Genomic DNA, 16234 nt, shown 5'->3' with positions numbered 1-16234 from the left:
AATAAGGAGAAAAATGAGAAGCTCCAATAAACCCTAAACATGTACTTGTGGCCAACAATTTTATTTAGTGTGCTGGTATAGAATTTAGCTAATGAAAACCATCCCATAAATGCAAAGAATGTGTATCCATAAACTGTGCTGAAACAAAAAAAACCTTCCTGACAGTAAATGTCAGAAAGAAATGTGGGAAGAAAACTCCTCCCCACTCTATACTTAGGCACTTTGGCTCTGATCCAGTAAATTACTGAGCACTATTCTACATTTTCTTGAAGTTAAGTTGAAACCGAAGTGATTTCTTTGTGCAAAACCTCTTAGTAGTTACTGGAATAGCCTCAATTTGGTAAAGTGGGAGGTTGTGTAGACTAGCTAATCATTGAAATATATGTGTGTGCGTAGTATAACATTTCGTCTATTTGAAATGTGTTTTAAAAATTTTTAATTTTAAAGCAGAAATTGGAGATTTTGATTAGGTTATCGATGGTAAATAAGGAATTTTTTTACTAGCTTATAAAACACGCTCTCACATACTGATAATAATTAAGTTGTTAACAAACATATGCCAAATAATTTCCCCTAATTTATACACTGAGATTTTTTATAAAATATTGAGAAAACACAATTGTTTAGAGTAAAACAGTACTTTGAAAGCTACATTATGTTTAGATCTGTATGATGTTTTACTACCTTATTTTCTTTTAAGTTTTGGTTTGTGGAAAACTAATTTTCTGTGTTTTCCTGGAACTAAGGAGCAAGTAAGCAAGAGGTCTTGTAAGCAAAATTAAAAGTCACAGACTTTGTTATGATTGGATAAGTGTGTGGAAATAATGTGAATTGTGTTACGTCAGCATCCTACTAAAAGATTTGGTTTCATAAACCGTTGGTGTTGAGACAGTCTCTGAATGAGCATGCTGCCTTGTCATTTACAGATTTAGCCACTATGATTCTCCAGAACTGGCTGTTTATTTTGTAGTATAAAGGTTCTAGAAATATTAGACCTGTTTGTGTTTTATTGTTGATCGTTTCGTCTAGAAGGTATGGGACACAATAAAACTCTTAAACCTTCAGGCAGGATTTTTAAGAAAATATTGCTAAAAAATACATAGAGGAATTTGGTTTGGACTGAGCTGCTGAAAGCTAGCAAACAAACAAATTAATTTACATTTAAACAAATCAGAGCAATGTGAATACCTTGCTTCCTGAGGACTCTGTTTAAATAATTTAGGAAATAATTTGGGATGTTAGAATCCTACCTATTTAAAGAAAGAAATAGTACCTATTGTATAGCATTTTAATTTTTTTTAATAATGATTGGACATCATAACAGATAACTACATAACAGATATGGGGCTCTGGAACTTGAGGGCCAGGCTAACGAGGACATGGACGAAAGTCCATCTGCAGGGCTGCCTACGGCGAGACAGCCTGCCCCACGCATCACAACCACCTCTACCAAGGCAAAAAGGAGGGTGGTTGTTGTAGGTGATTCCCTCCTGAGGGGAACGGAGGGCCCAATATGCCGGCCTGAGCCGACCCACAGGGAGGTCTGCTGCCTCCCTGGGGCCCGGGTGAGAGAGGTCACAAGGAAACTCCCCAGTCTGGTACGGCCCACTGATTACTACCCGCTGTTGGTTTTGCAGGTTGGCAGCGAGGAGATAGAGCAAAGAAGCGTGAAAGGGATGAAGAAGGACTTTAAGGCGCTGGGGAGACTGATTGAGGGATCGGGTGCCCAGGTGGTGTTTTCTGCAATCCCTTCAGTGTCAGGGAGGAACACTGAAAGGAATAAGAAAGCAAACATGGTCAACGCGTGGCTCAGAGACTGGTGCCACCAGAGGAATTTTGGATTCTTTGACCATGGGGTGGTCTCCATGGCACCGGGCCTGCTGAGTGCAGACGGTGTTCAGCTGTCCCCAAGGGGGAAAAGGATCCTTGCCCGTAAGTTGGCAAACCTCATTGAGAGGGCTTTAAACTAGACTCGAAGGGGGAAGGGGATGAAGCCAGGCTACCCAGAGGTGAGCCTAGGGGTGACATGCCATTGTCGGGGGCAAGACCGATAGCCCAGCTCAAGTGCATCTACTCCAATGCACGCAGCATGGGCGGCAAACAGGAGGAGCTGGAAGCCATCGTGCAGTGGGACAGCTATGACGTGGTCGCCATCACAGAAACATGGTGGGACGACTCGCATGGCTGGAGTGCTGCGATGGAGGGCTATAAGCTCTTCAGGAGAGACAGGCAAGGAAGGAGAGGCGGTGGGGTGGCTCTGTACGTCAAGGAGTGCTTTGATTGTATAGAGCTGGATGATTGTCACGACGGGGTTGAATGCTTATGGGTAAGGATGAGGGGGAAGGCCAACAAGGCGGATATCCTGCTGGGGGTCTGTTATAGACCACCCGACCAGGGCGTAGAGGCCGATGAAGCGTTCTACAAGCGACTGGCAGAAGTCTCACAGTCGCAAGCCCTTGTTCTTGTGGGGGACTTCAACTTACCGGATGTCTACTGGAAGTACAACACAGCTAAGAGGAAACAGTCCCAGAGGTTCCTCGAGTGTGTGGAAGATAACTTCCTGACGCAGCTGGTAAGCGAGCCTACAAGGGGAGGTGCCCTGCTTGATCTGCTGTTTACGAACAGTGAGGGTCTGGTGGGAGAAGTGAAGGTCGGAGGCCGTCTTGGGCTTAGCGACCATGAAATGATAGAGTTTTCAATTTTTAGCCAAGTAAGGAGGCGGGTGAGCAATACCGCTACCATGGACTTCCGGAGGGCAGACTTTGCCCTGTTCAGGACACTGGTTGGGAGGGTCCCTTGGGAGACGGTCCTAAAGGGCAAAGGGGCCCAGGAAGCCTGGACCTTCTTCAAGAAGGAAATCTTGAAGGCGCAGGAGCAGGCAGTGCCCATGTGCCGTAAGAAGAGCCGGCGGGGAAGACGGCTGGCCTGGCTGAACAAGGAGCTTATGCTGAGGCTCGGGGAAAAAAAGAGAACTTACCACCTCTGGAAAAAGGGGCAGGCAAGTGAAGAAGAATACAAGGACCTCGTTAGGTCATGCAGGGAGGGAATTAGGAAGGCGAAAGCCCAGCTAGAGCTCAACCTGGCCACAGTCGGGAGGGACAACAAAAAAAGCTTCTATAAATACATTAACAACAAAAAGAGAGCCAAGGAGGATCTCCATCCTCTACTGGATGCGGCGGGGAACATTGTCACGAAGGATGAGGAAAAGGCTGAGGTACTTAATGCCTTCTTTGCCTCAGTCTTCAACAGCCACACAAGGTATCCCCAGGGTCTCCATCTCCCTGAGCTGGATGACAGGGATGGAGAGCAAAATAGGCTCCCCATGATCCAGGAGGAAGCAGTTAACGACCTGCTATGCCACCTGGACACTCATAAGTGTATGGGGCCTGATGGCATCCACCCAAGGGTGCTGAGGGAGCTGGCGGAGGAGCTTGCCAAGCCACTCTCCATCATTTATCAACAGTCCTGGTCAACGGGGGAGGTCCCGGATGACTGGAGGCTTGCCAACGTGACACCCATCTACAAGAAGGGTCAGAAGGAGGATCCGGGGAACTACAGGCCTGTCAGCCTGACCTCGGTGCTGGGGAAGGTTATGGAGAGGCTCATCTCGAGGGCGCTCACGGGACACGTGCAGGATAACCAAGGGATCAGGCCAAGCCAGCACGGGTTCATGAAAGGCAGGTCCTGCTTGACCAACCTGATCTCCTTCTATGACCAGGTGACCCGCCTAGTGGATGAGGGGAAGGCTGTTGATGTTGTCTACCTGGACTTCAGTAAAGCCTTTGACACTGTTCCCCACAGTGTTCTCCTGGAGAAGCTGGCGGCCCGTGGTTTAGACAGGTACACTCTTCGCTGGGTAAAAAACTGGCTGGATGGCCGAGCCCAGAGAGTTGTAGTGAATGGGGTGAAATCCAGCTGGCGGCCGGTCACAAGCGGAGTCCCCCAGGGCTCAGTTTTGGGACCGGTCTTGTGTAATGTCTTTATTGATGATCTGGATGAGGGGATAGAGTGCTCCCTCAGCAAGTTTGCAGACGACACCAAGTTGGGAGGGAGTGTTGATCTGCTTGAGGGTAGGAAGGCTCTGCAGAGGGATCTGGACAGGCTGGATCGATGGGCCGAGGCCAACCGGATGAAGTTCAATAAGGCCAAGTGCCGGGTTCTACACTTCGGCCACAACAACCCCAGGCAACGCTACAGGCTTGGGGACGAGTGGCTGGAAAGCTGCCCCGCAGAAAAGGACCTGGGGGTGTTGATCGACAGCCGGCTGAATATGAGCCAGCAGTGTGCCCAGGTGGCCAAGAAGGCCAACGGCATCCTGGCCTGTATCAGAAATGGTGTGGCCAGGAGGAGCAGGGAGGTGATCATGCCTCTGTACTCGGCTCTGGTGAGGCCGCACCTCGAATACTGTGTTCAGTTTTGGGCCCCTCACTACAAGAAAGACATTGAGGTGCTGGAGCATGTCCAGAGAAGGGCGACGAAGCTGGTGAGGGGTCTGGAACACAAGTCTTATGAGGAGTGGCTGAGGGAGCTGGGGTTGTTTAGCCTGGAGAAGAGGAGGCTGAGGGGAGACCTTATCGCTCTCTACAACTACCTGAAAGGGGGTTGCAGAGGTGGGTGTTGGTCTCTTCTCCCAAGTGACTAGTGACAGGACTAGAGGAAATGGCCTCAAGTTGCGCCAGGGGAGGTTCAGGCTGGATATTAGGAAAAAGTTCTTTACTGAGAGAGTAGTGAAACATTGGAATAGGCTACCCAGGGAGGTGGTAGAGTCACCCTCCCTGGAAGTATTCAAGGAGCGTGTGGATGTGGCATTGTGGGATGTAGCTTAATGGGCATGGTGCTGTGTGGTGTTGGGTGGGTTGGTTTTTGGTGTGTTGTGGTTTGTTGTTGTTGTGTGGTGTGGTTTGTTTGGGTTTTTTTGGTGGTTTTTTTTTTTTTTTTTGGTTGGACTTGATGATCTTACAGGTCTTTTCCAACCTTAGTGATTCTGTGATTCTGTGATCATATTACCTAATTTATCATTAATGTTGTAATTGATTACACAGTTTTGAAGTATTTTTAAAGCCAGTTTGGAAATAGATTTTGATCTCTTGTCTTTTAGACCTGTGTTGAAAGCAATGGGCCATCTGACTGTACAAGGAATATCTAATAACAAAATTGATGTACAGACTCTTGAAATCATTGCCATACAAGAAATGGTCATTCCAAAATCTGATAAAATGCAAAGAGAAAATAGCACTTACTTCTAATGCTTCCTCTGAATAAGATTTAGTTTTTCTTATTATACCTGCTTTTTCTTAGTAGAGCTGAGGAAATCTGGTTCCTGTCAAAGCAGATGGAAAGGTCAGAAATAAACCTGTTACTTGACCAGATTTCAGAAATTCACCCTTGGGTATCCATGTTGTATGAATTCCAACAAATTCACATAGATCGTAATTTCCAGCAAAATGTCATTAATGATCTCTTCTCAAAAAATAATGGCACTCTGTGTTTCAAGGAGAATATACTAAAGAGGAATATCCTTTAGGATAGATGATAGATCCTTCTGTTCCATCCTGCTCTACCTGTTTCTTTGACTCACTCATCCAAGATGGCAAAAAGAGCCCAGTAGTGTCACTGGGAAGTCCTAATGAGTATCAGGTTTGAATGGCTCATCCCAGTGAAACCATCCATCTCCTTTCTCCAAAATATATTGCCCCTGTTGATTTTCACATCTGCTTCTGAGGACATTCAGAATCATAAATACTTTGGAGAGAGTGTGTTGAGAAGTTTCTAGAAAGAAATTGGTTTATCTGGTTCCCCTGGAATGTCTTTGAAACTGTGTCATAAATTCCAGGTCAGTTGCTACATAAATACAGTTACTAGCATAAAATTTGTCATGTGGTCCTGCAATAAAAATTAAGTGCTATTTCTGTGTTGATGTCTATTTTCAGAGATAATTGCGCCTTTAATTCCGGCTTCTATATTTTTCCCCATCAGCATGAGCAGGAATATATTTCCTATTACAGAAAGAAGGGGAAAAACACTTCAGAGCTTTTGGATCCCCGCTTAGTAAGGGCAATATCAGAAGACTAAAGCACCTCCTCCCCCTTTCTAGAGTTGTGGACACTAGCTGAGTTGGTATCTGCCCAGTGCTGTGCTGCTTATCTCACTGGAGGGGCAAATTCTGCTCCAGGAAAATAATTTCCAGGCTTTTGTAGACGCATGTGCTCCAAGAGATGGTTGACTCTGAGAAACAAACTTCATGGAGTAACTCAACAAATCCCTTGTAGCATATGGAAATCAGCCTTCATTACTTGAAGAGGGGTATCAAAAGAGTTGGCTTAGCTTAATTGAAAAGTGGTATGTAGGAAATGTTTTTCAGTTGCTTAGTCCTCTTTAGATACAGGTGAATGGTAACCAGGAAACATAGTGACTTGTTTTCTCCATTGTTGTTCTCAGAAGTCTTTAGTTTCAAGTCTATTCTCATTCCCTCCACTTTCCCTAAGTAAATTAATAAGGGACAGCCTTATAGCCAATCTATAAATCAGAGGAGTAAGTGTTAAATCAGGCCTCCTCCACTACAAAACCTGGTAGATATGAAGCACTGTGTTTACTCTGATAAAGTAAATTATTTTCTGTCTTCATGCAAATGCTCCTAGGATTATCTCCCTGTTAAGGATATTAGAAATTTCTGTGCAGCAGTGGATGTTAAATTGAGTTAGCTAGAGTATTACTCAGTATAAATTCCATCAATAAGTTAAAGCCATTGGCAGGGTTGTTCAAGGAAATTGGTCATTGTGAGGGCTTTATGAAAATTCATTAATTCAATTTCCGGCTGAAAGGGATTATGTCACAGAACTTCAATCCATGGCTTTGGGGATGGATGTATTCTCTTGCAACCAGAACCAAGGTAGTTTCTTTCCTGCTTCCTACTTAATCAATGGTGAGGGAAATCAAGAAAGAAGTAATTTCTGCTATCACAGTATGCCTGACTGCTGTTCATTTTCCAGAGTCATGACATCTTGTTATTTTTCCTTCTAAATGCAGCACTTCTACCACAGTAGAAGTGGTACCCTTCTACCCATTTTTCTGGCTTGTAGAATATGGCATTAGTGGATTAGACAGTGAGTGGTAACTGCCAAAAATAACTGACGATTACGTAGATCTCAAATTGTCTGCTTTTCTGGAGTAGGCTAGGATTCATGACCGAGATCATCAATACAGGAATGCATTTAGTATTGACAACTTTCCCATTATGTACTCGAATACTTTCTATTGGGTTTGAAATCACAGAATCACTAGGGTTGGAAAAGACGTGTAAGTTCATCAAGTCCAACCATCAACTAACACCACCATGCCCATTAAACCATGTCCCACAACGTGTCGTCCACATGTTCCTTGAACACCTCCAGTGAGGGTGACTCCACCACTTCCCTGGGCAGCTTATTCCAGTGTTTCACCACTCCCTCAGTAAAGAAATTTTTCCTAATATCCAGCCTAAACCTCCCCTGGCACAACTTGAGGCCATTTCCTCTTGTCCTTTCACTAGTTACATGGGAGAAGAAACCAGCACCCACCTCTCTGCAACCCCCTTTCAGGTAATTGTAGAGAGTGATAAGATCTCCCCTCAGCCTCCTCTTCTCCAGGCTAAACAACCCCAGCTCCTCAGCTGCTCCTCATCAGACTTGTGCTCCAGACCCCTCACCAGCTTCGTTGCCCTTCTCTGGACACGCTCCAGCACCTCAATGTCCTTCTTGTAGTGAGGGGCCCAAAACTGAACACAGTATTCGAGGTGTGGAATGATGAAATGATTCCTTAGAAGTCATCAGTCTCAAGTTCTTGGTCTCTCTGACCCCAGGAATCCACACTGTGGCTATATAAAATGTTATGTTTTTTTCTTTTCCACAATGCTTTGTGGGGGCTTCATAATGCAATAATGGAACCTATTACTAGTTTTTAAAATTTCTGTGGCATTCTGTAAGAACCTCTGTGAGAAAATCTCCTGAAAACTTCTCGATTTCTCTATAATATTTTCTAAAAGAGTTGATTTCAAAAGTTAAAGGAGAAACTTACATATAAGAAAACATAGTTTTACGCTTAGTCTCAGAGCTGGTTCTAACCAAGTTTTGCAGTATGATGTGAAATAACTACTGATACAGTCCCTTTAGATCTGAGAATTACTGGAATTTAAACATTGTGAACTTTGAAGCTTGAGGTAAAACCAACAGTTTTGACTGCCATTTAGTTAAAAATCAGCCATTCCTGGTTTACACTGTATTTCTGATAATCAAGTTAATGATGTATAGGATGAAAAAGGATGGATAAATGTCATAAGAAAATAATTACCTGATGATCTTTTTGTTCTCAGTCAGTTTGTATCTTCAGAGATTATCTCTTGGAATGGTTTTCTTGTTTTATCTTTCCATGTTCTAACTGGAAAATTGGGTTTCTCACAACAGCTGAGTTTGTCTTATCCAGCTTACCTGCTAAGTGGCTGGAAAAATCATATTAAAAAAAAAAAAGTCTTTAGTTGGAGGTTATTAGGTATAAGCTTTATTTCTGGCCATTATACTACCCCTTCCACACCATTTGTGTACGTACACAGAAGTGTACTGTTACAAGAGGATTATGTGATAGAACAGCTGAAAGCATCTTGTTTTCAAGAAACAGTTCACCTTACGTAAATCATAGAATCATGGAATGGTTTGCGTTGGAAGGGATCTTTAACTATCATCTAGTCCAACCCCCCTGCCAAGGGCAGGTACATCTTTCACTAGATTAGGTTGCTGAAAGTCCCATCCAGCCTGTCCTTGAACACTTCCAAGGATGGGGCATCCACAACTTCTCTGGGCAACCTGTTCCAGTGTCTCTGGCTTTCTGGGCTGCAAGCACACATTGCCGGCTCATGTCCAGTTTTTCATCCACCAGTATCCCCAAGTCTTTCTCTGCAGGGCTCGTCTCAATCCATTCATCCCCCAGTCTGCACTGATACTGGGGATTGCCCCGAGCCAGGTGCAAGACCTTGCACTTGGCCTTGTTGAATTTTGTGAGCTCCACATAGGCCCACCCCTCAAGCCTGTCCAGGTCACGCTGGATGGCATCCCTTCCCTCAAGCAAATCAGCTGCACCGTTCAGCTTGGTGTCACCTGCAAACTTGCAGAGGGTGCACTCAATCCCACTGTCCCACTAAATCCCATCCCATTGATGAAGATATTAAACAGAATGGGTCGCAGTATTGATCCTTGAGGGACACCACTTGTTACTGGTTTCCACTTGGACATTGAGGTATTGACTGTAACTCTTCGGACACAGCCATCTAGCTGATTCCTTATCTATCTAACAGTCCATTCATCAAATGTAAGAGTGAATTGTCAGCATTGACTTTTCTTTCAGACAGCTCTCTGCTAATGCAATATATGGTAGTAAAAGAATTATCACTTACAACCAGAATTATGTGCAGTAAATGAGCTACATTTTCTAGAGAGAAGGAGAACTTTCTGGACATGTTTTGGACCAAAGAAAGCATTTAAAGCTTAAAAGAGAAATGCTGTAAATTTTTGTTACCAAATTTCTTATCTTTGTTGCATGTAGGTATATCTCAGGCTTTGCACTGGCAATAGTATCTGTAAAATGAAATATGTAAGACATAGAGCTGAATTCTAAATGTTTTTTACCTTCAATGCTTACCTTTCTTTTATACATACCTAATACCTCCTTTCATCTTGACTACAGTATCGTCTTACCCCTGTTTCCCTTGCCCCCTTCTGACTGTTCAGAGGTTTTGTGTGTTCCAAAAAAATAACTGAAATTATCTGTAAAATCCTAGCATTGATGTAGTAAAGTGCTCAGAAGAGGAAAAACAAAAAACAAAAAAAACCCTCAGCCCACCAACTAAACAAAAAAAACCCAGGAAAGTGTTGCAGGCCATATGCAGACTCTGATCATGTGTAGTAATTTTGCCTTGTCTTTTCCTTTATTGATTGGTTCACAATGACTGTTACACAAGGGTAGGGGGAAAGTAATTTTGAAATTACTCTTCACCTAAAGAGTGTTTGATTAGCTTTATCCTTAGGAAAATTCTGGTTACAGAGACGGTCGCTAGATAATATATTTTTTAGTGTTACAGGTGAATATATGGGTTTTTAAGCTACTCCCTCATTTAGCTGTCATTAGCTGCCATGTCAACCTGTCAGATCCTTTTCAGAGCTTTTTATGTTTGTTCTTCTCACTGGTGTAGCTTTTTGCAAGTCTTTCTCTAAGCAATCCAACAAACTTTGTACTTTTCAAGCCCCCCTCCTTATCTCTAGCAAAAGTAGCATCCCAGGTGTGTTGTTGCTAACTCCTCTATTTTATTTTCAGCTTGCAGTCTGATCCTGTATCTCATTCTACTTGGCAAACCATCCTATTTTGTAGGAACTATTTGTCTGAACCCTTGATAGTGTTCTGAAAACAAATTTTAACTTCAGTCATAGTTGCCAATACAATAAAAATATATATGGTTCCATATTAATAAATTGATTAAGAGGTGTTTGGAGATTGTACAGTTTAATAGATTTTAGCCTTCACTTTTGACATATTTAGATGCTTGTACATTTTGAAAATCCACCTTTTTATTTCTTTTTCTTAAGAATGCAAAAGTTGCATTTGCAAATTAAGTAAACTACTTCTTCGGAAGTCTGTTGCCACAGCATTTTCCATCCTCCCTAGTTTTAGGGAAGTCACTAGATGGCAATAAAACAGCAGTTTCTGCTGTTGAGGGCTATGTAGGAAAAGGTTTACAATGAAAGAAAAGGATATTTAGGCATTTAACATATGTCCACAAGGTAGGAAAACAATCCTAAACAAAAGTACAATAAATAAGGTGTCCCAAATGCCTGTTACTTATTTTGATAGTAAGGAGATTTCTTAGGCCCCCGGTGTGCTTCTGCTGATCATATCTTCTCTCTCACACTAATCAAACAAGGAATACATGCAATAGATCTAATTCCAGGACTTCTGAAGCAGTTGCTTGGGAATCTTCAACAAAAGTGTGCATAAATATTTGGTTTGGATTTCTGAAAGCAGAAGATGGGCTAAATGATTTTATTTTTTGTAGTCTTGAATCTTTCATCAAATCCGTCTTTTAAAAAGAGTAAGTAAAGAGAAACCCCCTAAGACCAGGGAAGTCACAGAGCTTTCATTTGAATTTTCCTTTTAATTACATATTTTTAATTAAGGTCTTTTTCAGTGTTTGATAATCCTGACCCTCTGTTACAAAGGGTTTTATACTTATTGCCATATGAAGTGTGATTTCGTTTATAGTTTAAGTGTCAATAATATATAAAGCCCTGAAATGAACCTCTGGAAAGGGAGCGCAGATGTTGTTATATCGGCATGTAGCAACAGAGGACAGGAAGAAAAGAAAACTGTAACAAAATCAGAGCAGATCATTTGATAAGCAACATAAAACTACCTCTGCTCAGTTATGACAGCAGGATGCAAAAACCTGCTCAAGATTGCGCACAACAGTTTTCATAAATGAGTTCAGTTGGGAAGGTGCTGGGGTGTAAGATCTGTCCAAAAGACAGCAGAGCTGTAGGGCAGCACTGAAGAACTGGGAAAGCATGCAACCTGAGTACCATGTTCAGAGTCCTCTGTATGTGCCTGCAGAACTAGTGTATCAAATGTATTCATCTGACTTTACTCTGAATCTATCATCAAAGGATTGTTTTGATTTTTGTATGATGTATTAAAAAGGTTTTATTAAATGTGTCTTAAAGCATCCCATAGTGAAATTGGTAGAGAAGTAAATGTTGAACTAAAATTCTATCATTATCTTTTCAAGATAATGAGGAAATTAAGCAAATTAAATTATGAGGCCAGACCCTGAATCCCATAAAAAATAGTGGGGCCTCTTGAAGGAGTGATATGGAAAAGTAAATGTTAACTTCACGGTTTCTCTTCTTGATCATGGTATTGATCAAGACTACAGATGAGTTTTTTACTGTGTAGCAACATGACTACTGCTATCCAGATGGTATTAGACTGAAATGGCTCCCAGAGAACTGAAGCCTACCTAAGGTCTGTCTGTTTTTGACATGGATGGCCTCCATTGCTATTGCACAACTACTGAAATTGTGTGGTGTGTGAACCCATGTTTGATTGTAGCAGCTGCAGCATTTTTCTTATGGTTGATGGGAGCTGCCTGCTCTTTTGTGTTGATGGTGTAAAATGGCCATTACTGATCAAAAGATCTTACCCCAGATATAGCTCAATAGCAGTTAGTTCTTTTTATGCAGCATGTTGTAGCCTAATACTTTTTTTATTGCCCCTCTGTTGATTTCTCACAGAGTTTGCTGTGCCATCTCCTTTCTTCTTCTAAGTGGGAAAGTAATGAAGCTGAAACCAGTACATTCATATCAACTCTTGGCTACACATCAGCAGATTATTATTGTCACTTACTTAAAAATGTAAGTATTTTGTGCAATTGAGATGTTGTTAATAATAAATCACCAGTTTATAAGCACATACATGGAGCTGTCATTGTTGTAAGGAACATGAACTGAACTTTGTTTATCTTTTCTTACCTCAGTTACTTTTACAGCCTTTTAAGGGAAAAAAATGAAGTGGGACATCTCTGGACAAATGAGAAAGTTTTTTATTAGATTACACTGTAATAGATGTTCATAAAAACAGAATTTATGTTGCTGTTGTGTTATAACAAAAAATGTCTGCCCTATCATTAATTTTTTTCCCCTGTGAAGTTTAAATTATATATATTATTTTGTGTATTAGAACGTAACTTTTGGAATGTTTTCTTTGACTGTATGCACTGCATTTAAAATGGTAGATGAGCCCTAAATCTTATGAAAAGTGTCTTTTACATTTAATGTATAAAAATAATGGGAATAATATTTTGTAATATGTTGACTTAAATTAGATAAAGCATATAAAAATTATTAGTAGTGCTCTTCTGAAAGTTTTGCCTCAACTCTTGGGGAAGCAGAGCTAAAATAAATAGCTGCTTAGTTTTCAGATGTGGAAGGTATATCATGTGTGTTCAAAAAACGTTTTGCAGTATAGTTTATTCCGTGATCTGGACAGCTTTAATTTGGCACCAATAATTAAAAAATAAAAAAATCAAACTGAGTGAACATAGAAAGTTATTAACCTCCACAGTATGTCAGTCACACAGAGAACCATGCAACTGATGTCTGCTTATTTGCAGTATGTGTGATTTTATTTTATTTTATTTTTTATTTTATTTAACAGATGGTCTTTTCATTAGTAACGGAACTCAGAGGAAATCAGTTCAATGGACTTAACATTCAGGGGAGGTAGGTGTTACCTAAACATCATTTTCGTATGTTTTAGTTTGGATCATTACAGTTCAGTGTAACAAACAGTTAAAAAACGGGTTTTTTACAGTCTTAGGCAACTTAGGTTTCAGTTGGAAAGTTTTGGATATGTATGTAGATAATTTCAGGTGTGGACAAGCTTGTTAAGTTTTGCTTCACATAAGAGTTTATACTTAACCTGAGAGTCACAGAATTGTTTGTGTTGTGTCCTTCTTACATTGGGGGCCCCAGAGCTGGATGCAGCACTCCAGGTGGGGTCTCACAGGAGCAGAGTAGAGGGGCAGAATCACCTTCCTCGACCTCCTGGCCACGCTTCTTTTGATGCAGCCCAGAATATGGTTTCCTTTCTGGACTGCAAGTGCACATTGCCGGCTCATGTCCAGTTTTTCATCCACCAGTATCCCCAAGTCCTTCTTCGCAGGGCTGCTCTCAATCTATTCATCCCCCAGACTGTACTGCTACTGGGGATTGCCCAGACCCAGGTGGAGGACCTTCCACTTGGCCTTGTTGAACCTCATGAACTTCATAATCATAATGTTGGCTGTTATATGTGTCCTTATAACCAAAGTTAACTGGCAGTTACTGTAAGAAAAGAAAAAAATTTTTTCCAAAGGAACTTTTTTCCCTGTTTGGGGGACTGATAGTTTAATATGGCAGAATAGTAGTTACTTTGCACTTGGTATTAATGATAAAATTTGTCTATGCTTATTTAAAGAATCTCTCATGTTCCTTCCGTTAGTTCCTTGATCTGGTACCAAACAGTGCTGTGGGAATACTGCATGTTTCATATACAACTATTTTAAATATACCCAAGCACATAGTATTTCCACCCTTTAACTGCTTCTTTGGCCTGGTTTTCTAAGGATGAAAGTCTGAGAAAGTGGGTAGGAAGGAAATTGCGATGTGCTCTGGCCAGATCTCCAATCCAGATTATCAGATGCTAATAATCATCTTGCAACATTATGTGGGGTGTTTCTACAAGTCTAGGTGTAGTCAGTGAGAATAATCACCTTCTTCATCTATAATACATAAATACAGTGAATTAAGCCAAAATCAGTGACCACAAAAAAGGGAAAACATTTGCCTAATGCTACTGTTGGCACTATTTTTGACATGATCATGCCTTTTCACTGTGTAATTTGTGCCTTTCTACTGACCTTGAAATGCAGATAATTTTTATCTTTTGTCAATATTTTAAAAATTATCGTATTTGAATACGTCAGTATATCCTTTTGATTGCAAGTAAATTAAATGCATTCCAGCTAAAAAACAAAAGCAAAAATAAGGATAGATATTTTTAGTATAGATGTATACTCAAATTGTGTCTTCTTTTTTAAATATATGACTCTCCTGTGTATATTCAGAGTCAAAGCTGCTGATATGAAGAAATGAATTTTATGACCTATTTAACACCACATAGCCTGTAAAGTTACAGGAAAGAGGAGGCTGATTGAAGTATCTTCCTTGTATCATGAGCCAATAGCTTGGCTATTTTTCTCCCTTCCTTCTTGCACCTAGGTGTTTGTGTAAGGAAGAGTAAATGAGCTGAATTCATTTAGACCTGACTTTAGTATTGGAATCATGGACACAGCTGGTGAGGAGCATCACAAAGTTTTATTCAATGTAGAAAACAAACACCCACATCTTATAAAGTAGGGTGAAGCAGACTTAGCTGAAAAGCTAATGAGACTTTTGGGAAGAGAAATATCTGATTTCTACTGTAAGAAAAGGAAAACTTTCAACTTAAGTGGATTTTTGAGCATAGAAATTATGATGTGGCTGTTTATTCAAGTTGTAGAAAAAAACGTAGTTTGCAGTTAGAGGCGTACATTGTTTCATTTCTCCATTCAGTGATGCTTACAGCAACACAGATGACAATGTCTGTGCAAATTCATTGCACACAGTAGAATGTAATCCAAGAACATGTTTTGAAGATTATGTAGAAGAAGAAGAAAATTGCCTTTGCAAGTGTTTTTCTTCTGAAGTTAAAAGTAAGAATAAAGTAAACTGCTAAGGTTTTCCCGTCTTGGATAAGGAATTACAAACAGGACTTTGTAAAGGGGACTGATTTAAAGACTCTCAGGTCTGTGACCTTTACATGTATATCCTGAAAAATGCTACTGCACAATGAATAGCAGCGCAATAATTACCATTCCTACAGACACACTCCTCATAGTAAAACTGCATTTCAAAGTATTTCAGTGTAAGAAACCTTAAACATATTTGGTTAGGCACTAACTCAGAAATTAGAATTTTTGAAAATGTGTCATGTTTTATTTCTCTCACTGTGGAAACCACAATGGTACCCCGTGTCCACAAATCATAACACTTCTGTTATAGCATATGCCAGGCATATTCTGTTGCATTAGGCAACATCTATTTGGGAGTAGCTTTAATACATGCAGGGCAATAGAGTTAGCTCTTACTCAGAGCAGCCTGTAGTGCAATTCCTGTCTCAGCTCATCATAGACTGTATTGGTGGCTCCCCAAAGAAAACAGTTTTGGGTTCTTGCAAAGAATGTACCCCTTGTAGTTAAGAATGCAATCAGGAGAAATTTGCAGCAACTCAAGGAAGCCTTTTACAAACAATCTAGCACTTTTTAATTTGCTAGAATTCAATGTTTTGGAGTTCTTGGTCTTCATAAATGTCTTCCTGTCAATATTGCATCTAGAAAAATCTGCAGTTTCATGTGCTAGAAACTATATATACTCTGGGAAACTTGTGATTTCCTTTTGCAAATGTTATCTCTTATATTGTGTGCCATTTCCCTTTTTGTTTATGTTCCAAAGGTTCCATGTTTTGTTTATGTTCCAGGTTCCGCTGTCTTTAATAATTTCCAAGCATGTAGTTTTAGCAAGCAGGTCAAGTGAGTGGTTCGTATATTAAGATCCATTATTAAGATCCACATATTCCTTCA

The 16234-nt window shown here is 40.9% G+C and overlaps 1 protein-coding gene across 1 annotated transcript in view; it reads left to right on the top strand.

Annotated features, from left to right (window-relative positions):
• Positions 1 to 16234, top strand: part of FANCC (FA complementation group C) — a 72875-nt gene that overhangs the window by 30541 nt on the left and 26100 nt on the right. The window contains exons 4-5 of the mRNA XM_059834101.1: positions 12309 to 12428; positions 13231 to 13295. Of these exons, the coding sequence (XP_059690084.1) occupies positions 12309 to 12428; positions 13231 to 13295 (185 nt within the window). The remainder of the gene's footprint in view (positions 1 to 12308; positions 12429 to 13230; positions 13296 to 16234) is intronic.

Source organism: Gavia stellata, chromosome Z, assembly GCF_030936135.1.
Source record: "Gavia stellata isolate bGavSte3 chromosome Z, bGavSte3.hap2, whole genome shotgun sequence".
Lineage (NCBI taxonomy): Eukaryota > Metazoa > Chordata > Aves > Gaviiformes > Gaviidae > Gavia > Gavia stellata.
The sequence above is the reverse complement of the archived record's forward strand: the minus strand, read 5'-3'. Positions and strand labels throughout refer to the sequence as shown.